Here is a 22,068-nt window from a genome sequence, read left to right as displayed (position 1 = left end):
GGCTTGAACAGTTTTCTTTTTCTCATTATACATGGTCTTGTAGCAGCTAAGTCTGTCGGTAACTATCCGGTAAACTTTGGTGAACCTCTCTGCATCATGATCTTGCTTCTCTAAGTTTGCCATCCCTGTTTCAATTAGACAAAAGGCTTTCAGCTAACTCCTTCATCAAAAACTTCTTGGGTTCTAGGGTTTCTACATCTCAGTCTTCTTCCTCAAATGTTATCATCTGCTGCTCCAGCTCCATAAGGTGCACATTGGTCAGTTCTTTGGCATGGGATTCAAGCAAGTCTAAGACATTCATTGATGTCTAAGTGCAATTGATTGTTACCAATACTGACCACAGCTTGCCTGGCTTTGATGATGTCCTCAGGTGTAAACTCTTTAAAAATATCTGCGAACATAATTTGTTCCAGACTCCTTTTGTGTTGGTATTCTTCACTTCCTCCCATGAATTTGCAATGTTTTGATGCCATCATAGATGTTGTAATTCCTACAGAACTCCTTTAAGGTCATTGCATCATCTTGGATGGCCCTGACTGCTTGTGGAAAGGTCTGGCATAAATAGTTTGCCTTAAAGGGGGCTATGATTCCCTGACCCATTGGCTGAAGTAGTGATGAGGTGTTGGGCAGTAAAAAGCTGACTTTTACATTTGGGGTAAAGGTTATCTAAAGTGCTTGGATTTCTGGGGGCATTGTCAAGCACAAGCAGAATTTTGAAATCAAGCAATAACATTCAGCAGCAAGAACAAAAAAAAATTCAGGACCCAGTCTTCAAAGGGAGCTTTTGTTACCCTTCGCGTTTGCCTTCCAAATAACAGGAAGAGATGCCTTGATGATTTGCCTAAGTGTCCTCGGATTTAAGGAGCAATACACAAGCATTGGCTTAAGCTTGCAATCTCTGGATGCGTTACCAGCAAGCTTATCCTTGCATGCCTTATGCCCTAGAGCAGCTTTCTCTTCTTTTAAAATGTATGTCCTCTCAGTCATTTCCCCCCCCAAAATAAGTCGGTCTCATCTATGTTAAGTGTTTGCTCAGGCACATCATAACCTCCCTCCTCAATAATTTTATTAAACATTTCGGGAAACTCTCTTGCAGCACTTACTGCTTCACCTTGTACTTTAATATTGCGTAAATTTACCCTCCCTTTGAAGTGGGTGAACCAACCCCTACTCGCAACAAATTCTTCATCACAAGCACCTTCACTTGCTGCAAGTGCAGCTTTTAAATCACTGAAAAGGCTTGGAGTCTTTTCTTGCACTAAGGTAACGATAATAGGAATATTGCACTGATTTTGATCCTCAAACCAAATTATCAATAGCCCTTCCATTCCGATAATTAAACCATTGTGTTGCTTAGCGATAATTGTCACTTTCATTGGGACAGAGCCTTTTACATGCTCCAATACTCTCCCCTTGTCCTTTATAATTACCCCGACAGTTGACCATCTGTAGCCCAACGTTTTTCCAATGTTTGTTGATGTTTCACCTCTGATCGCTTTATTACTTCCACTTTCGTTCCAATCGTGATTATTTTCTTTTTCTTTGATGCATCACTATTACGCAAAATTGCATCTGATTTACACTTTGAAACCATAATTATGAGGGTAAACACACGAAAAATTTAAGTCAAAACACACCCACACAACAATGTTTACGTGATCGGACTTAAAATTGCAACCATAGCATGGTGCTGTTCTCCCTCGAGCCAACGAACCACTGAAAAAGCTCAACAATTTGAGCGTCATGCACAGTACAGGTAGTCTGCCCGTTCATTATTACAAACCATTGTATGTAACTCGGATTTTTTAAAATAAAAGGTTTCACGGAGGTCGGTTTATAAGTACAGACGTTCGTAAGTTGGCCGTTTGTAAGTCGGTGTTCGTAACCCAGGGACTTCCTGCAAACCATAATCTTTTAAAAGAACAGCATGCATCAAAGAACCAGAAGTAAATAAAAAGCAGCAGGATTGCAGGACTGAATTGAAATACAAAAAAAACTTTATTATACAAACATGAACAAAACCAACATAAGTAGCAATGTTGAAATAGGTAAACTGAACTGGTGAGATAATGATCCTAAACCATATACACTATATAAAGAACAATAACATTCAGGATTAACATGAGGTAAATGACAACAAACTGTAGCTTAACACCCCAGACACTACAATTTAACTGGTTAATGCAGTCAAAACAGATATCACCCAGGCATTAACAACACTGTGGATCACCGATCTCAAAATTCTTGTCATCTTCAAAAGGGATTCTAATTCCTTACTTTGAAAGTCTAATCGTAGAACACCCTCAAAACCTCCCTGACTTGTACTACCTCAATAAATGCTCAACTCAGTAGTTCAATCTCGTTCGCAGAGATCTATTTCCCAAGGATGCCAAAGACTGCTCCCAAATGTCTAAATACCAACAAAATTTAGCTTTCACCAGATAATTTCACCCACCTGTTTTTGAAATTCTCTTAGGATCAATCCTTCTGAACTGCATCAAGTAAATATTGCTCATGGGCTTTCACCAACCCATTTGCTGCTTTACCTAATTGTCAATTACTCCCAGGCCTTCTTTATAGCCCTAACCATATTTTCCACAGCACAAAGCCACCACTCAGGAGGACCACGGGATCTTGTCAAGCTCAGCATGTCTTCAGCTCAGCAAACCCACGTGCTGTTTCTGAACTTGCCCTACTAGCTGTTAATCTCTGAAAGCAATATAACTCTAACCTTAGGTATAATAGACTTCCTTTGACTCCATTTATCCCATTTTCCATAGTTAAACATTAAGTTCTAAAACAAAACATTATATTTTAAAAACCCAAACTATTAACAAAATATTCACAACAATATAAAGATAAAAATAAATAATCTTACTTAATATACAAGTTTGAACCTCACAATCGATGGAAGCACAAACAGCTGCAGAAATGGTTCTCAAGGACTAACAGGTCAGGAGCTAGGCATGATGAATATTGGAAATTCTGAAAACAATACTGGAGTTCACAATAGCTCCATCAAAATCAAACCAAAATCAAAAGAGATAAATTTTTAGGTGGGGTCTCAAACAAAATATATTAAAAGGATCTCTATCTAAAACATTAATCATTATTTTCTGACTTAAACTTGCCCATATAACAATCAGTACACATAAGAACAGTATTATTTAGTGTGATAAGTCTGCAAAATAAAGTCAGTTAAGAGACAGGAAAACTCCAGTTGTAAAAATATTTGAGCAACTTGTTTTTGTTTGGTTAGGACTATATGCAAAAGACTCCTACGACTCAATCTTCAGTTATCTTTAACAGAAATGTTGAATCCAGGAGTGTATCCACGTAGTCTTGCGAAACCTATTTGTTGTTGATTATGATTGGCCTTGATATATGTTACATGTATTAATAAACAAATAATTTGTGTTACAAAATCCATTTATTCAGCATTGTTCATTTACAAGAGGTACTAATTATAAAAAAGATACAGAATATTTAATAGCTGGTGTTATTATAAATTTCGGTCATAAATCACTTTGCACCTTGGAAGTGAGTAAAGGGTCAAATTTATTGTATATTTGAAAGGTGAATATTTGCGTCTTGATAACACCCCTAAATTAACTAAACAATCAACTCATTTATTCTGATTCACTCGGTGCTATTTCAGTTTAATATTTCAGTTTGCATGAAATATTTCTTAGAAAACTAGCTTCTTGAGCAATTAGAATGAAGACATTTATGTAATTGTGTTCTTTTCATGAAACCTTGAATTCAGACTTTATAGTCTTTAGTGCAAAAGAAGCTATAAATAAGCATTGCACAGACATCAACTATAATAGATCAATTTAATTAACTTAAAAAGAAACAGTTTTGCATACATGGCAGACTTGGCTATTTTCCAATGTGCAAACACGCAGCTGTGGGACATTGATCCTCTTCTGCCTCTTACTATTTTCTAACTTTCTTTGTAAACTTATTTGAATTTATATCATGTTTTACTGCTTCCCAAAATGTAGCTTGCTCAATAAGTGCATCTAAACAACTTTGATCTCCAATGTTTCTACTAAACACAACCTTTTGGATACAAAAAACAATACGAATGATGAAAGCCTGAAATAAAGGTAAGAGCTGCTGGAAGCACAGAGGCTTCAGCAGCATTTGAAAGATATGACAAATTAATGTTCTGCTTGGATTCTCGAGGGGATTACGAGAATTTTTTTTCTGTTTCAGAAGGTAAGAAACCTCTCGTGTTTGAGCAGCTGTTCCGAGAACACAAATGCAATATATGCGGTTATTCCTTTTTAAGAGGACCCACTTGTATCAATATGTTCCTTATTTTCATCTTCTAACTGAAGTCCCTTCAGAAACAGTTGCAAACTTCAACATGTATATTTGCAGGTTAGCATGAACTGAATTTTTACTTAAGAATGGCTATACAGGATTAGAATTAAAAAACAAAATTACTGCAGCAGGCACATTTCTGTACAATTAAAGCCCGATGTAAGAGTGAATGTTGTTGGAAACATTATAAAAAGTCAACAAATTCATCTGGCTATAATGATCACATCACTGTCTGAAGGTGCATTTGTACCACAAGTGGCAAGAAATATTGCACAAAGAATCCACACAGCTGTAGAGAAAGCTGTTTTGAAAGCATTTATCTGCCAGGTCTCCACAGAAACCAACCAAACAATGGTTCTTCCTTTGCCACAGGAAATTGAAATACAAACCAAAAGAGCCTATTCCAAACCAAACATTTCCAAATAGATGGAAAAAAAAACACAAGTAAAATATATTTTGGCTTGAATCTGTTAATAAATTATAAAGATTTTAATAAATATTCCTGATCAGTGCTTCCTTTGCAGCTTTCAAACCTTTATATACCTTCAAGCTGGAGAATGTTCAGTTTACCATGCAAAGGCCTTTGTCCAAAGCAGCTCTTCTCTAGTTTAAAATGTACAAAAATCAATCAATCCGATTTCCACAAATTGTGAACCTGTCTATTTCTAGTAGATCTTCTTTTGAAGAAGAACGCTTGCCATTAGATTTTTCCTGTGGTACTCTTTTATCTTCCACATCGGGGGTTGTAAGAAACTGGTCAGTACTGTTGCTTGAAACTAGAGTTGATATACTTTCTGATAGGGACACAGGCTGACTAATGATGGACTTTGATTCCACTTCTTCTGTTGTAGTGCCTGTCAAAGTGAAATTATCTCATTAGAGATTTTGCAAATGAATGCCAATGCATTAAGACATTATGCCGAATCTTTTATTTTAAACATGAACATACCTCCATGGTAAAATGCTTGCATACATTCTGATTGTATCTCAACAGGATTCCCTACATAAGATACTAAATTAACATATAAACAAGGTCAAAAAGTATAACTAAATTTTGTAATTCATACAATAGATTGTATTACACCAAAATGGAGATCTTAAAACTACATTAATAATGGAAGACTTTAGACCAACTATACACTCTAATAGTGAAGATGACTACTAAAACTAGCATTTCACGCATAAAATACACTGAACTAACAGAAAACAATTAAAAATAATCCTGAAGAACCTACAATATAGATGAAGTGTTTGTACGAAATCTGTCATAGAAGGATACTGATAGAACAGCAGTTGTTTGAAGATAAATGAATGCATCAAGTCAAAAGTTTCTCTCCAAACCCTAGCCTTCCTCACTGACAGCTGTAAAACCATCAACACTGTGCAGCCAATAACTTGCTTGAGCTAGTAAATATTTTAAAAGCGTTTCCAATTTAATTCAGGACAGAATTACCTTGAAGCTAATATCGTTTTTTCTTTAATAATTATACTGCAACTAAAACCAGCACAATTATAGATCATCAGGATGCTGGTATAATATATGCAGGTGCCAAAGCAGGGAAAATAGCAGAAAAGGACTGAAAGGGACAGGTGGATGAGATTGTGTTGCTAGCCTGATACTGGTGTTTAAGCCAACATCGGGTGATGTAAAGCTTGGCAGCACTTGAGGCACAAATGGATGAGTGAATGGAAATTCCATTGAGTAAAAATCAGGATGAAAGGGCACTCTTGGGACTGTTGATAACTGAACAGTCAAGGGATGAAGAATTTTCATTTAAAGAGGGTTAGTTTCACATTAACAAGTGGTCTGCAAGTTTCTGCAGTGTTAATTATCATTTCTTAAAAATACAGTCATTGGCCAGTTAGCTAAGTTTGACTGGATAACTGGTTTTCAATGTGGAGTGATGTCAATACTTGGGTTTAATTCCCGTACATTTGAGGTTACCACAAAGGTTCCCTCTTCTCATCCTCTCCCCTCACCAAAGGCTTAATGATATTCAGGTTAAACCACTACCAGTTATCTCTCTTTAATGAGAGCAGCCCTATGGACCACCGGGACAATGGTGACTTGCCTTATTTTAGGCAAATATAGTGGATATGTTGCATATAGCAAAGATCCACATGAATGGATAATCACTCAACCCAATGAGATTTTACCAGAAATAAAAATTACAAAATTATCAAAGCGTTAAATATATACAAAAGATCAGAAATTAAGATAGGGGAGTCCAAACAGGCAACAGGCCCCAAAGGAAATTAATGAGGATGCATCCAGATAAAATAGTAAGTTTAGTTTAATAGTTAATACTTCTTTAGGAATTTCATTTTGAAAATGACTTGTTATTTTTAAGTAAATAGACTTGAAAATAAACATATCAGTAGACAAAAGAACTGATGTTTTTTTCAGTTGCTAGTACAAGATTAGTAATGAAGGGAAATAAATTTAGCATTTGTAGGATTAGTTTTGTGTAGCTTAGTGGTTCCTGATTCACATTTATTAAAATCTGTTTGCATATGAACAGGTCAAAATGGTTATATAATGTCAACCCAGAGGATATGAATAATTTTTCGTATTAAGTCTATGTATACACTCAAGATATGAGACGTGCTTTATGCAAAATATTTGATTATATTGTACCAAAAACGTAAATATCTGGATACAATCAGCATTCTATGTTATTTCAAGTGGAAACATGGAATCAAATGTTTTGGTCTATTATTACATTTCTTCTGAAAAGAAAGCGATAAATACAAACTTTAAATTTCATCATGCTTCCAAAATTTTGGTAAGAATTGCTATTGCAAACAAACTCTCCTTAATTAATTAAAATTAGTTTCAGCTATTCATTGTTCTCGTAGATATTGATAAAGTATGTAAATATAGGTTACGATCAGAATGGAGGAAAGTTTTCATAATGATATGAAATTCCACAGTTGTGTCATCAATTCAATATGCAGAAATTCTAACAGATAACAATTGGCCAAAAAAGTAATTGTACCATATAATTACCATTGGGATTTTGATTAATTTAGCTGATCAACTACAAATTAAATGTATGCGGTATTTTTAAAGTATGGAATTGTAAGGTGGAAAATATGAGATAGATTATTGATTCATGATATAGTATTCCACTTTGAAGGCTGGAACACTAAGTCACAGTAAGATTAATTTTTTAAGAAAATATTCTTAAGTAGTGCCCCTGATTTGTGTACATAGGAAATGAAATGTAATTTTTCAGGTCAGTACTATTTGACCTCTGATCCATACGACTGCATTTAAACTGTGTCAAGAAGAACTTCATGATTATCACCTTTGTCTCCATGCCTCCAAAAATAACTGAAATTCTGGTACATCAGAATTCGCTGAACTGACATCCGAATCGTTAGTTTGCATTCAAAGAACACCTTAAATTATTTTGGAAAACACTGATCTCACAAACAAAGTTAAATTGTTAAGACATTTATATTTAGTTTATCCAAATGTAACATGAGAGGTAGTATTTATAAATGGAAGTATTGTTTGTCTCTGTATAAAACATGAAAATAAGGGGTTTTATGAAAATTGATTACCTTCAGGTGATTTAACTTTGCTGACAGATTTTTTGCCGGATTTCCCAGAGGTGTTGGCTGGTGGGGTTTGAAACAGTTTTTCCTCCATGTTGGCCTCCTTTACATATTGGCAAGATTTTCCCAGCAATACAATGCTGTTAAGAACTTTGAGTGCAATCAATCTTGAAAGGGGAAAATAAAGAAAAACAATGTTCAGAATAGGAAAACCTTTAACAATAAGATGTAAACCAGGCAAATGGTTTGTGTTAATCTAGGAATATGTCCATTGAGTCATTCATCATCCTCTTTAGGAAACCAACAATTACCAGGTAGTACCAATCAATATAACTTTTGCAATCAATAGTAATTCACATGGAATCCAAAACTGTAATGTTACATAGTAGGAGCTTAACATGGCCAGATACACGTGAAAGTGCTGTCAAATATAAGGAATCCAAGTATGACCTTCGCAGAGCTATTAGGACAGCCAAGGACCAATACCGATTCAAACTAGAGACCCAGAGAGACACCATGGCAAGGACTGAATGACATCACAGGTTCTAAAGAGACAATGTAAGAGAGCAGACGATGACACATCTCTCCCAGATCGCCTCAGCACCTTCTATACTCGCTTTGAGCAGAATTTCAACGAAGAGGTAACACCTATTCCAAAATGTCCTGACGAACTTATCTCAACATTTGCTGCATCTGAGGTCAGATCAATTTTCCTTCATGTGAATCCAACGAAAACGATGGGACCACACAGAGTACCAGGCCGTGCACTCAGAGCATGCGCAGATCAACTGGTAGAGGTCTTCTCGGACATCTTCAACCTTTCCCTGCAGCAGGCCACTGTCCCTGCCTGTTTCAAGAGGGCCAACTTCATCCATGTGCCTAAGAAGACTCATTTAGCATGTCTCAATGACTACTGCCCAGTGGCCCTAAGTTCGGTGGTCATGAAGTGCTTTGAAAGATTGGTCATAGTATTAATCAACTCTACCCTGCCCACTACTCCTGACCCATTCTAATTTGCCTATCGGACCAACAGATCCACGTCAGATGCCATATCACTTGCCCTTCGCTCTTCCCTAGAACATCTTGACACCATGAACCTCGAGACTGATTACTAAACATAGTGATCTCGGACTAAGCCCCACTCTGCAACCAGATCCTCAGTTTCCTGACCCACAGGCCACAATCAGTGAAGACTGGGGACAATATTTCATCCTAACACTCAACACCGGAGCCCCCCAGGATTGTGCACTCAGCACCCTATTGTACTCATTGTATACCCATGACTGTGTCACCAAATTTCAGACTATTGCCATTTACAAGTTCGCTGATGACATCACCATTGTTGGTCAAATCTCAGATGGCAACGAAACAAACTACAGACAGGAGGTGGAAGATCTGGAAAAATGGTGCACTGAGAAGAACCTAGCTCTCAATGCCTGCAAAACCAAGGAACTTATTATTGACTTTCGGCGGGATGTTACTCATTTCCCCCCCTACACATTAACAGCACAGAGGTGGAATGAGTGGAGAATGTCAAGCTCCTGGGAGTGGTCATCCACAACAAGCCTTCTTGGATTCTATATGTGGACGCACTGGTTACAAAGGCCCAACAACATCTCTTTTTCCTCAGGCAGCTGAGGAAATTTGGCATGACGGCGAATACCCTTGCCAACTTTTATAGGTGTGCCATCGAGAGCATTCTGTCTGGATGTACCACTACCTGGTATTGCAACTGTGCCTTTCAAGATCGGAGACAGTTACAGAGAGTGGTGAACTCGGCCCGATAATCACAAAGGCCAACCTCCCATCTATAGAATCCATCTACCAGGCCCGCTGTCAAGGAAAGGCCACCAGCATTCTCAAAGATCCATCCCACCCTGGCAATGCTTTTCAACAACCTCTACCATCGGGTAGAAGGTACAGAAGCCCACACACACACACACACACCAGCCATTTTTGAAACAGTTTCTACCCTACTGTTAGAATATGGAGTGGATTTGCAAACTCTTAACATTCGCCTGTACCTGTGCATTTGTTTTTACTGCTGTAATACCTATTATTTACTTATTTATGCAACTTAACTATGTGATCTGCCTATATTGCTCGCAAGACAAAGCTTTTCACTGTGCCTTGGCACACGTGACAATAAATTAAATTCAAAAAGTTAGGAAGTTGTATGAACTGTATGAAGTCAATGACTTTTGAGAACAAACAAGTTTTCAAACATCCTGATCATTTCATTTGATCATTATTTCTCATGTCTTTCACGGTAAAGCTCTTCAATTCATACATCTTTCTCTTTCAGCTTTTGTTCTAGCTCCAGTAGCTTATCCCATTAAACAAAGGGTCATTTTCCTCAACACTGCAGCTTTGATATTACCAGTGGTCATAGGGTTGAATAACTCAAATCTTGCCTGAAGAAATGGGTGGGATTGGCTTCTCAGAGTCCTCGACCAGTGAGTTAAGACAATGTCTGAAAGTCCATTCCTATGTTCAGGAAAGGCCATTTCATAAGCTGCCCACAACTGATCTGTCTTTGAAGTAGGACACTCACCAGACCCTGCTGGTGATTATCTAAGGATTTGGTCATCCTCCCAGAGTGTTACCCATGGGAACTAGCACATCATTTTGAAGTGCAACATATTGCTCTGTTTCCTGTTTAGATACAGTGGAGAAGATGGCAAACAGGCTACTAGATAAATTGAATATCAATACATTGGTATTACACTCTCATCCAAATTATGGAGGGCAGCTGTCTGATCCAATTCCTAAAAATGCCATATTTCTCTCTTTCTTTTCTTTTTTAACTGTTAGGGGGCTCGGGTCCGTGATCTGAACTAGTTTAGACAGACTTTGGGGGGTATGAAAACTCCCAGCAGATTTGAACACTTGCAGGTTAGTGTCCTAGATCTTTAAATAAAATGTATGTGAGTCAATTTGTTTGATTTCAGTGACTTGGGGTCGATTAATTTAAAAGTGAGAGAAATGGTTCTTAAAATTACAAAAGAGGTTCTGGGATTTAAAGACGTTTCTCAAATTTGCCAAGAAAGTTTAGAAGGAAAGAAAAAGGCCATACTTTTAGAATTATGAAAGAAGTTAGATTTAGGTTTAACCAAGGGCAAAAGTAAAGCTGAAATTGTAAGGGAATTATTCAAACACTTAGGTGTGTCAGAGAAACAGACAAGTGCAGTAGAGGTAGACAAACCTAGATTACAATTGAGGAAAATGGAGTTAGAAGACAAACAAAGGGAGAAAGCGAAAGAGAGAGAGAGGAAAAAGTGAGAGAAAAGGTTCTTGGGTGAGCATAGAGAAAGAGGAAAGGGAGAGAGGAGGAGAGAGAGGGATGGGGAGGAGGGAGGTGGAGAGAGAGAGAGAGAGAGAAGGTTCTTGGCTAAGCAAAAAGAGAGAGGAGAAAGGAGGAGAGAAGAGAGAGAGAGAGAGAGAGAGAGAGAGAGAGAGAGAGAGAGAGAGAGAGAGAGAGAGAGAGAGAGAGAGAGAGAGAGAGAGAGAGAGAGAGAGAGAGAGAGAGAGAGAGAGAATTTGAACTTGAGAAGTTGTGACTTGGTCAGCAAAATCAAGTTAACAGGATGGAAATTAAAAGAGAAGGTAGTGAAATATTTAAAACTCTGCCATATTTTGCTGAGAAAGATGTCGAAGTTTTCTTATTTCATTTGAAAAATTGGCTTGGCAGATGGAGTGGTCTGAGGATATATGGGTAATGCTAGTTCAGACTAAACTGGTAGGCAGAGCTAGTGAGGTATTTTGCCGCGTTGTCAGATGAGGTGTCAAGAGATTATGAAGAGGTTAAATAGGCTATTTTAAGTGCTTATGAATTGGTATCAGAAGCATATAGGCAGCGGTTCAGAAACACAAAGAAGGAATCAGGTCAGATTTATGTTGAGTTCGAAAGAATTAAACGTAGTCGTTTTGAACGATGGGTATGTGCTTTGAAAATAGATGAGACATTTGAGGCTCTCAGAAAGATTATTCTGCTGGAGGAGTTTAAAACTCACTTCCAGAGATGGTAAGAGTTCATGTGGAGAACTGCCACAACCTAGCATGTAAACAGACTGCCTGAAAAACAGCTCTCTTAAAAAGGCACCTTTTCGATCAGTAACCTGTAAAGCAGAAATTCCTAACCAGAAGAAAATAAGACACAGGAAAATGAGAAGACAAGAACCTACAGCTGCCTGGTTTTGAGATAGGAAGTGTTGTTTTGTAAATCTTAATTGGGAGTTTTATCGGATTAGTATTATAGAAGGGAAGGTAAAGGTTAGAGTAAGGAATGATAAATAGTTGTTGGTTAATTATTCTGTTATATTTTAAGAAATAAAGTGATTAAGTTTTACTTTAAATAGTTGTTGACCACTCGAGTTTTTACAGATTACTACAAGGGATGAATCTTTTCTGTGTTGCTGGTTTTAAATTTAGCAGGAGGGTTTACCCAGTGTTGTAATAATAGTGGTAAAGGGTAAAAATCTAAAGGCAATGATGCATAGCAGAATCATAGGAGAAAATAAGCACAAGAAAGAAACTGCTTGGTGTAAATTAGGACATTAAAAACTACTTGCAATCTTCTGATGCTTTTCATGACCAGAGGACATCTGAAAGTGATTTATAATAGTGAGTAATTTTAAAAAGCAATGCCAGAATTATGGCAGCTAATTTGCACTCATCAAAATCTTGTAAACAACAATGTGATAATGACCTGATGGTCTGTTTTTGTGGCATTGACTGAAGGATTAGTATTGGCAAGAACACCAAGGAAAAACCCCATGCTATGCTTCGTAAATCTGCATGGGCACTTTTACAACCACTCAAACAAGGAAATAGTCCAATCCAGAAAACAATACCTTAGATAGCTTAATGCCTCAGCACTACACTAAAATATCAGCCTTGAACTTTGGGCTTAAGACCTGGAGTGAAACTTGAACCCAGAACTTTCTGATTCAAAGGCATGTGCATTACCACTAAGCACAGCCACCAGATATTTACAAAAGAATATTTGTATATATATTTTGTTAGCCTGAATAGAATGTTCAATGTTACTAAAACTATTGAATCTTATCACTTTATCAAAAGATATTTATGGAATTCTCCTAAAATTAAAATATTTGGCATTATTGATTTCAGTATTACTCGGTCACTTGCTTACTCACTGAATATGCATTCCAAACATTTGGTAAAGTAAATTTTGCTAATTTAGTGATCACGTTAAAATTACCTTCAATAAAACAATATTTTGTTTTTAGTTTGCCAAATTTGATGTCTTGGTTGAATATATAATAGCTAACTATGCGCTGTTTGATCACCTCAAATATTTATCGTATTCCCTTTGAAATGAAGTTTTAGTCTCACTGCCCAATAGGTCGAGTCAAGAACCTCCCCCACACAACCCCAATGCTCTTCATTTCTTCCTGTGACAATGATTAGTTTCCATTCCAAACTTCCTCATTTACCCAATCAAAACAATCAGGAATCTATAACATTCTTTTACTCTTGAAGTCTGCTCTTCAGTTTTCTCCACCCCTTTTCTAGTCTGCATCTCTCCACTAAGGCGGAAGTGAGGACTGCAGATGCTGGAGATCAGAGTCAGAAAATGTGGCGCTAGAAAACCACAGCCAATCAGGCAGCATCCAAGGAGCCAGAGAGTCTATGCTTTGAGCATAAACTCTTCATCAGGAATATGTGGGCTTTTTGGGGAGGGGGGAGCAAGGGGGCTGAGAGATAAATGGGAAGGAGGCTGGGGTTGGGAGTGAAGGTAAATAGGTAGATGAAGGTGGGGAGAGGGAGATGATGGTGATAGTGGATCTCTCCACTAAGCCTAAGCCTAAACTGCCATTTCCCATTATTCCTCTGAATTTGTTTCTCAATTTCTATTTCTCTCAACATGATCCACTTCTCAGACTCCGTCTTCAATCCACTAGTTCCATTTCCCATTCTTCATTTCTCCTACCAACTCTCAGGTCATCTACTTCAGAAAGTCTAATTTCACATAGTCTCGCAAATCTAAAACCCAACTCTGATTCCAGACGACCATAAGAAATAGAAGGAGGAATAGGATATTTGGCCCCTTGAGCCTGCTCCAGCATTCAATAGGATCATGGCTGATCCGATGTTCCTCACATCCACTTTCTTGTGTTTTCTCCATAACCCCTAATTCCTCAACTGATCAAGAGTCTTCCTCGGTCTATCTTCAACATACACAAGGACTCTGGCCCCACAGCTTCCGTGACTGACTCCTCAGCTCAGTTTTAATTTGGCACACCTTTAATCTTAAACTATGCCCTCTGGTCCTAGACTCTCCCTTGAGGGGAAACATCCATTCAGAATGTACACTGTCAATCCGTGTAAGAATCCAATATGCTTTCAACAGATCACCTCTCATTCTTTAAAACTCCAATGAGTAGAGTCCCAACTTGCTTAGCCTTTGCTTATAAGATGATCCCTCCATACTATAGATTGGTGAACTTTCTCTAGACCGCCTCCAATGACCTTTCCTTAAAAAAGGGAGCAAAACTGCTCACAGTATGCCAGATGTGGTGTCATTAGCATCTTGTACAGTTGCCAGAAGATTTCCCCACTCTTGTACTCCAAACCCTTGATTTAAGGGCCAATATTCCATTTATCGTCCCGATTACCTTCACGAGTTTTATGTTGCAAGCAAAAGTACCCAAAAGTCTCTTCATGTTGTAACTTCCTTTTATTTAAATAATACTGTTCTTTTGTTCTCCCTTCCAAAGTGAACTTCACATTTTCCACATTATACACCATTTGACATTTTAGCCCATTTACTTAACCTATCATCACCTCTCTAAGTTGTTTATAAACCTCTCAATCTGCCTTCCCACCTATTTTTGTCTGCAAATCTGGCTACAGTTGATTTAACTTCTTTCCTCCAAGTTATTAATATATATTGTAAACAGATGCAGTTGCAGCACGGATCTCTGTGGAACCTCACTGGTTACAGCTTGCCAACCTGAAAAAGAATTCCTCTCCCCACTTACTGTTTCCTACCCTTATTATATTGCTATGGATAGAGAATTGCCTATCTCCAGCACCATGGACTCTTATGGCGCAAGATTTTGTGAGGTACCTTGTCAAACACTTCCTGGAAATCCAACTACAACATATCTACTGGTTCTCTTCAAACCATTCTAGTCGAACTTCCTCAAAAGTACTCTGATAAATTAGTCAGACAAATGCATTTTTATGAAGCCATGCTAACTCTGCTTGATTAGATTATGATTTTCATAAATGTGCTGCTGTTCCTTAAAAGCAATTACTTTCTTAATAACAGATTTGAATAACAGATGTTAGGCTGACCAATTGAAGATCGAAGAATGAGAGGCGACTGATAGAAGTTTACAAAATTATGAGAGGCATGGATAGAGTGGAAAGTCAGAATCTTCTTCCCAGGGTAGAAATGTCAATTACTAGGGGACATAGGTTTAAGGTAATAGGGGATAAGTTTAAAATGAGATGGGAGAGACAGTTTTGTTTTTAAAGAGAAGGTAGCAAGTGCCAGGAATGTGCTGCCAGAGGTGGTGGTGGAGGCAGAGACAATAGCAACATTTAATTGGCATCTTAACAGATATGAATTAGCAGAGGATAGAGGAATACAGACAGCACTGAGCGAAAAGGTTTTCAGTTTAGAAAGGCAAACAAATTTGTAAGGTCTGTTATGTGTAAGAATAATAGGGTGGTTATGGTCGGGAATTTTAACTTTTCAAACATAGACTAGGACTGCCATAGTGATAAGGGTTTAAATTTTTTGTTAAGTGTGCACAATAAAATTTACTGATTCAGTATGTTGATGAACCCAGAGAAGCTGCAAAACTTGACCTATTCTTGGGAAATAAGGTAGTGCAGGTGACTGAGGTGTCAGTGGGGGAACATTTGGGGTCTATTTCTATTAGTTTTAAAACAGTGATGGAAAAGGATAGACCAGATCTAAAAGTTGAATTTCTAAATTGGAGGAAGGCCAATTTTGACAGTATTAGGCAAGAACTTTTAAAATATATTTGGGGGTAGATGTTCACAAGGGACAGCTGGAAAATGGGAAGCCTTCAAAAATGACACAACGAATGTCGAAAGACAGTATATTCCAATTAGGGTGAAAGGCAAGGCTGGTAGGTGTAGGGAATGCTGGTTGACTTGAGAAATTGATGTTTTGGTTTTTAAAAAAAGTAAACATATGTCAGGTATAGACTGCAAAGATTGAGTGAATCCTTAGAAGAGTATAAAGGCAGTAGAAGTATACTTAAGAGGAAAATCAGGAGGGCAAAAAAGGGGATATGAGATAATTTGGCAAATGGGGTTAAGGAGGATCCAAAGGGATTTTATAAATATATTAAGGATAAAAGGGTAACTAATGAGGGAATAGGGCCCCTCAAAAATCAGCAAGGCAACCTATGTGTGGAACCACGGGAGATGGGAAGATGGGGAGATAGGGAGATACTAAACGAGGATTTAGCATCATTGTTTACTGTGCAAAAGGACATGGAAGATATAGAATATGGGAAATAGATGGTGACATCTTGAAAAATGTTCATATTACAGAGATGATGCTGGATGTCTTAAAAACACACAAAAGTGGATAAATCTGCAAGGCTTGATCAGGTGTGCCCTAGAACTCTGTGGGAAGCTAGGGAAGTGATTGCTGGGCCCCTTGCTAAGATATTTATATCATCAATAGTCATAGGTGAGGTGCTGGAAGACTGGAGGTTGGCTAATGTGGTGCCACTATTTAAGAAGGGTGGTAAGGAAAAGCCAGTGAAATATAGACTAGTGAGCCTGACATTGATGGTGGGCAAGTTGTTAGAGGTAATGTTGAGGAACAGTATTTACAGGCATTTGGAAAGGCAAGAACAGATTAGGGATAGTCAACACGGCTTTGTGCGTGGGAAATCATGTCTCATGAACTTGATTGAGTTTTTGGAAGAAGTAACATAGGGATTGATGACAGCAGAGAGGTGGATGTGATCTTTCTGGACTTCAGTAAGGTGTTCAACAAGGTTCCTCATGGGAGACTTGTTAACAAGGTTAGATTTCATGGAACATATGGAGAACTAGCCATTTGGATACAAAACCGGCTCGAAGGTCAAAGACAGAGGGTGGTGGTGGAGGGGTGCTTTTCGGACTGGAGGCCTGTGACCAGTGGAGTGCCACAACAGTTGGTGCTGCGTCCACTGCTTTTTGTCATTTATATAAATGATTTGAATGTGAATACAACAAGGTATAGTTAGTAAGTTTGCAGATGACACCAAAACTGGAGGTGCAGTGGACAGTGAAGAAGGTTACCTCAGAGTACAACAGGATTTTGATCAGATGGATCAATGGGTTGAGGAGTTCCAGATGGAGTTTAATTTAGATAAATGTGAGGTGCTGCATTTTGGAAAGGCAAATCTGAGCAGATCTTATACACTTAATGGTAAGTTCCTGGGGAGTGTTGCTGAACAAAGAGACCTTGGAGTGCAGGCTCATAGTTCCTTGAAGGTGGAGTCGCAGGTAGATAGGTTAGTGGTATGCTTTCCTTTATTGGTCAGAACATTAAGTATAGGGTTTGGGCAGTCATGTTGCGGCTGTACAGGACGTTGATTAGGCCACTTTTGGAATATTGTGTGCAATTCTGGTCTCCTTCCTGATGTTGTGAAGCTTGAAAGGGTTCAGAAAAGATTTACAAGGATGTTGCCAGGGTTGCAGGGTTTGGGCTACAGGCAGAGGCTGAATAGGCTGGGGCTGTTTTCCCTGGAGTGTCAGAGGCTGAGGGATGATCTTATAGAGGTTTATAAAATCATGAGGAGCATGGATAGGTAAATAGACAAGGTTTTTCCCTGGATTGAGAGCGTCCAGAACTAGAGGGAAGAGAGGGGAGAGGGGAAAAATTTAAAAAGGCACCTGAGCTGCAATGCTTTCATGCAAAGGGTGGTGCACGTATGGAATGAGTTGCCAGACCAAATGGTGGAGGCTGGTGCAATTATAACATTTAAAAGACTTCTGGATGAGTATAGGAATAGGAAGGGTTTACAGAATATGGTCAAAGCGCTGACAAATGGGACTAGATTAGGTTAGGATATCTGGTCGGCATGGACAAGTTGGACTGAAGGGTCTGTTTCTGTGCTATATGTCTGTATGACTATGTGTCAGTGCGGTCTTGGTGAGCTGAAGAACCCATTTCTCTGCTATACTGGTCTTTGTTCGAACTTGACTAGACTTACCCACTTTTTGCCTCTTTCTCTTTTTGAATAAGGGGGTCACATCATCAGTTTTCCAATCCTCTGGTAGTTCTCCAGAATCCAAAAATGTTTTGGAAAATTATAACCAATGCACCCACTCTCTCTGTAGTTACCCCTTTTAGGCTCCTTGGATGCAAGCCATCAGGGTGAAGGGACAAACCTTCAGTGTCACTGTCTAATACTACTTCTCTAATGATGATGGTGGTACTTAATTCTTCCCCTGTAATCTTTAGTATTAATTGATATTCAAAGTATCTTCCACTGTACAGACTGATGCAAAATAACTGCTTAACCCCTCTGTCATTTCCTTTTTCCCCAAAATTGTCTCCCCAGATTCATTTTCGAAGGGGTCTATTATCCACTTTGACCTCTCTCTTCCTTTTGATATATTTAAAGGAGCTGTTATTGTCACCTTTTATACTCCTCACTTGTTTGGCCTCACAGCTTATTTTATCTATCTTTCTTATCTTTTTAGTCCTCCTTTGCTGGTTTCTGAATGTATCCCAGTCTTCGCAGCTATCTCTGATTTTTGCCTCCTTATATTCTTTTTCTTTCTCCTTGACTTCCTTGGTTAGCCATGGCTGAATTATCCCTCTCATATTATCCTTTCTCTTTACTGGAATATATTTTTGTTCAGTCATGAATTACCTCCTTAAATGTCTGCCACTGTTTGCTTACTATCTTTCCTCCTCATCTGTGCCCAGTCCACTTTAGCTAACTATCACTTAATTGTGTTTCCCTTCATTTAAGATAAACAATTGTTCATAACTCAAGTGTTTCACACTCAAACTGAATATTAAAATCTATCATGTTATGATCACTATTTCTGAGGGATCTTTTACTTCCTTCCTACCCAAATGCTAAGCCAGTTCTGACTCTCTGCAGGAGGCAACTCTGATCAGTTGGTGAGGAACTGAGTGGAAACAGCTAGGAAATAATTCTGTTTAAAATTAATGCAATCTAACCTTTGTTCTGATTCCCAATTTCAGACCAACAGTCAACAACTGTTTATAAAAGCTTATAAAGAGTCACAGAGTCATACTCCATGGAAACAGACCCTTCAGTGTAACCACTCCATGCCGAACATAATCCCAAACTAAACTAGTCCCATCTGCCTGCTCCTGGCCCACAGGCCTTCAAAGCTTTCCTCTTCATGTACTTATCCAAATGTCTTTTAAATGTTGCAATTGTACCCACATCCACCACTTGCTCAGAAAGTTCATTTTACATGTGAACTACCATCTGTATAAAAAATTTGCTCCTCAAGTCTTTTTGAAATCTCTTTCCTCTCACCTTAAGATATGCCCCCTAGTCTTGAAAACCCCCATCTAGGGAAAAGACAACTACCATTATCTCTATCTATACCTCTCATTATATGTAGTGGCTGTTGGCACAAATTTAATGCCCCAGAGTGTTACAGGAGTCACTTAGATGGAAACATCTCAGGTAGACTACTTTGGAACAATTGGGAAACCAATTTACTGTAGTGTTGACAAAGTAAATTCAACATTGGTGTGAAGCAAACTAGCTTCCCATTAACGTTAGTGCTTTTTTTTGTTGGTTTTTAGACATTGTTGGCTGGCCAGCTTTTATTGCCTGTCCCTAGTTGCCCTTGAGAAGGTAGTAGAAAATTGCCTTCTTGAATTGCTGCAGTTCACATGTTGTAGGTTGACCCTCAATGTCGTTAGGGAGAGAATTCCAGGATTTTGACCCAGTGACAGTGCAGAGATATTTGCAAGTTAGAATCCGGAGTGGCTTGGAGGGGAACTTGCACGTGGTAGTGTTCCCAAATGTCTGCTGTGCTTGTCTTTCTGGATGGAAGTATCATGGGTTTGGACGCTGCTGTCTAAGGATCTTCAGTGAATTTCTGCATTACGTCTTGTAGATAGTACACACTGCTTGTGGAGACAGCGGATGCTTGCGAACGTCATAGAATCAGCATCATACAGCACAGTCCAACTAGTCCACACCAACCATGTTCCCAAACTAACCTAGTCCCACTTGCCTGTGTTGACCTATATCCTCCAACCCTTTCCTACTCATGTACTTATCCAAATGTCTTTTTTAAATGTTGTGACCTTACCTGCATTCATCTCTGGCAGTTCATTCCACATACAAAGCATACTGTATAAAAACACTACCCCTCATATCCTTTTTAAACCTTTCTCCTCTCACCGTAAAGATATGCCTCCTAGTTTTGAACTCTGCCACCCTAGGGGGAAAAAAATAACCCTTGCTATTCACCTTATTTATATACCTCATGATTTTATTCACTTCTCTAAGTTCACCTGTCAATCTCTTAGTCTGGTGAAAAATTCCCAGCTTACCCAGCCTATTTTTACACGTCAATCCCTTCATTTCTAGCAACATCCTAGTAAATCTTTTCCAAATCCTCTCTGACTTCCTACAGCAAGGCACCCAGAACTGCACAGAAGAGTCACCAATGTCCTGTACAATCTCAACACAACGTTCCAATTCTTGAACTCAAAGATCTGAGCAACGAAGACACGTGTGCTAAACACTTCTTAACCACACTGTCTACCTGTGATATGTCGTGCCAATTAAGTAGGCTGCTTTGTCCTGGATGGTGTAGAGCTTTGAGTGTTGTTGGATCTGTACCCATCCAGGCAAGTGGGGAATTTTCTATAATGTTCCTGCCTTTTGCTTTGCAGGTGGTGGAAAGACTTTGGGGAGTCAGGTGGTGAGTTTCTTGAGGCAGAATTCCTCGTCTCTGACCTGCTCTTGTAGCTATTTATGTTTATGTCATGAGTCCAGCTGAGCTTCTGGTCAACGATAAACCCCAGGACGTTGATAGTGGGGAATTCAGTGACAGTAACACCATTGAATGCCTCATACTAGATATGGTCATGTCTTGCATTTGAGTGGTGTGAATGTTACTTGCCATCTATCAGCCCATTTGAACATGTGACTGCTTCAGTATCTGAGGAGTCGCAAATGATGCTGAACGTTGTACAATCATTGGCAAACATCTTCACTTCTGATCCTATGATGGAGGGAAGGTCATTGATGAAGCAGATTAAGATGGTCTAGGACACTACCCTGAGAAATTCTTGCAAAGATGTTGTGGAACTGAGATGACTGATCTCCAAGGACCACAACCATCTTCCTAAGTGCCAGTTATGACTCCAACTAGCAGAAAGTTTGTCCCATGATACTCAGTGATTCCAATCTTGCTAGGGCTTGTAGATGCCACACTCGGTTGAATGCAGCATGCTTGTCAAGACCTATCATTCTCATCTCATCGCTGGAACTCTGCTCTTTTGTTCACGATTGAACCAAAGCTGCAACGAGATCAGGAGCTGAGTGGCCTTGGTGGAACCAAAACCCCCTCATTCTTCTAAACTCCAGTAAATAAAGTCATAACCGATCTAGTCTCTTTTCAAACGTCAATCTTCTTATTAAAAGATTACGTACCGATCACCAAATAAAGAAGTTAGGTAAGAATGCAGCTTCAAACATAATGATTAGGCTATGTCTGTTTGGCTTGTAACAAATCTGATATGAAACTGTGTTTCAGGTGGTGAATCTGCATCTCAGAAAGGAAAGACAATAAATTGCTGTCCTCAACCCAGAATTATGTTTTTACAGGTATATATCTTTTTCAAATAAAAAGTCTGCTGCTTTATATTAAATGCATCAAGGATGTATTACACAAACCCTTCAAACAATAGACATCACAATTTTCTAAAGGCAAAATTAGAGTTCACAATACCTCCTGCCCCTTCAACCCTAAAATCAGTGAATATTTTCATTTCTTACCCAAGGTAAAACACCGATAAGCTGACAATAGCCAATGCTCCCTCAATTTTTGTAGAGCTTGTAATAACTCGGGATAGCTACACATGAAAAAGAAAAGGTGTCATAAACAATAGTTCAAATAATGAAAACAAATTTCAAATTTACACAATTCACT

The 22,068-nt window shown here is 38.6% G+C and overlaps 1 protein-coding gene across 1 annotated transcript in view; it reads right to left on the bottom strand.

Moving 5' to 3' along the window:
- Window positions 1–1,979: 1,979 nt before the first annotated feature.
- The window catches only part of LOC132815969 (transmembrane anterior posterior transformation protein 1-like), a 109,867-nt gene continuing 89,778 nt past the window's right edge, over window positions 1,980–22,068 (bottom strand). Inside the window, exons 12-14 of the mRNA XM_060825356.1 lie at window positions 21,915–21,991; window positions 7,903–8,063; window positions 1,980–5,186 (exon numbers count right to left, since the gene is read on the bottom strand). Of these exons, the coding sequence (XP_060681339.1) occupies window positions 4,957–5,186; window positions 7,903–8,063; window positions 21,915–21,991 (468 nt within the window). The 3' untranslated portion in view covers window positions 1,980–4,956. The remainder of the gene's footprint in view (window positions 5,187–7,902; window positions 8,064–21,914; window positions 21,992–22,068) is intronic.

Source organism: Hemiscyllium ocellatum, chromosome 1 (genome assembly GCF_020745735.1).
Source record: "Hemiscyllium ocellatum isolate sHemOce1 chromosome 1, sHemOce1.pat.X.cur, whole genome shotgun sequence".
Taxonomy (NCBI): domain Eukaryota; kingdom Metazoa; phylum Chordata; class Chondrichthyes; order Orectolobiformes; family Hemiscylliidae; genus Hemiscyllium; species Hemiscyllium ocellatum.
This window is presented reverse-complemented; position numbering and strand designations above follow the sequence as displayed.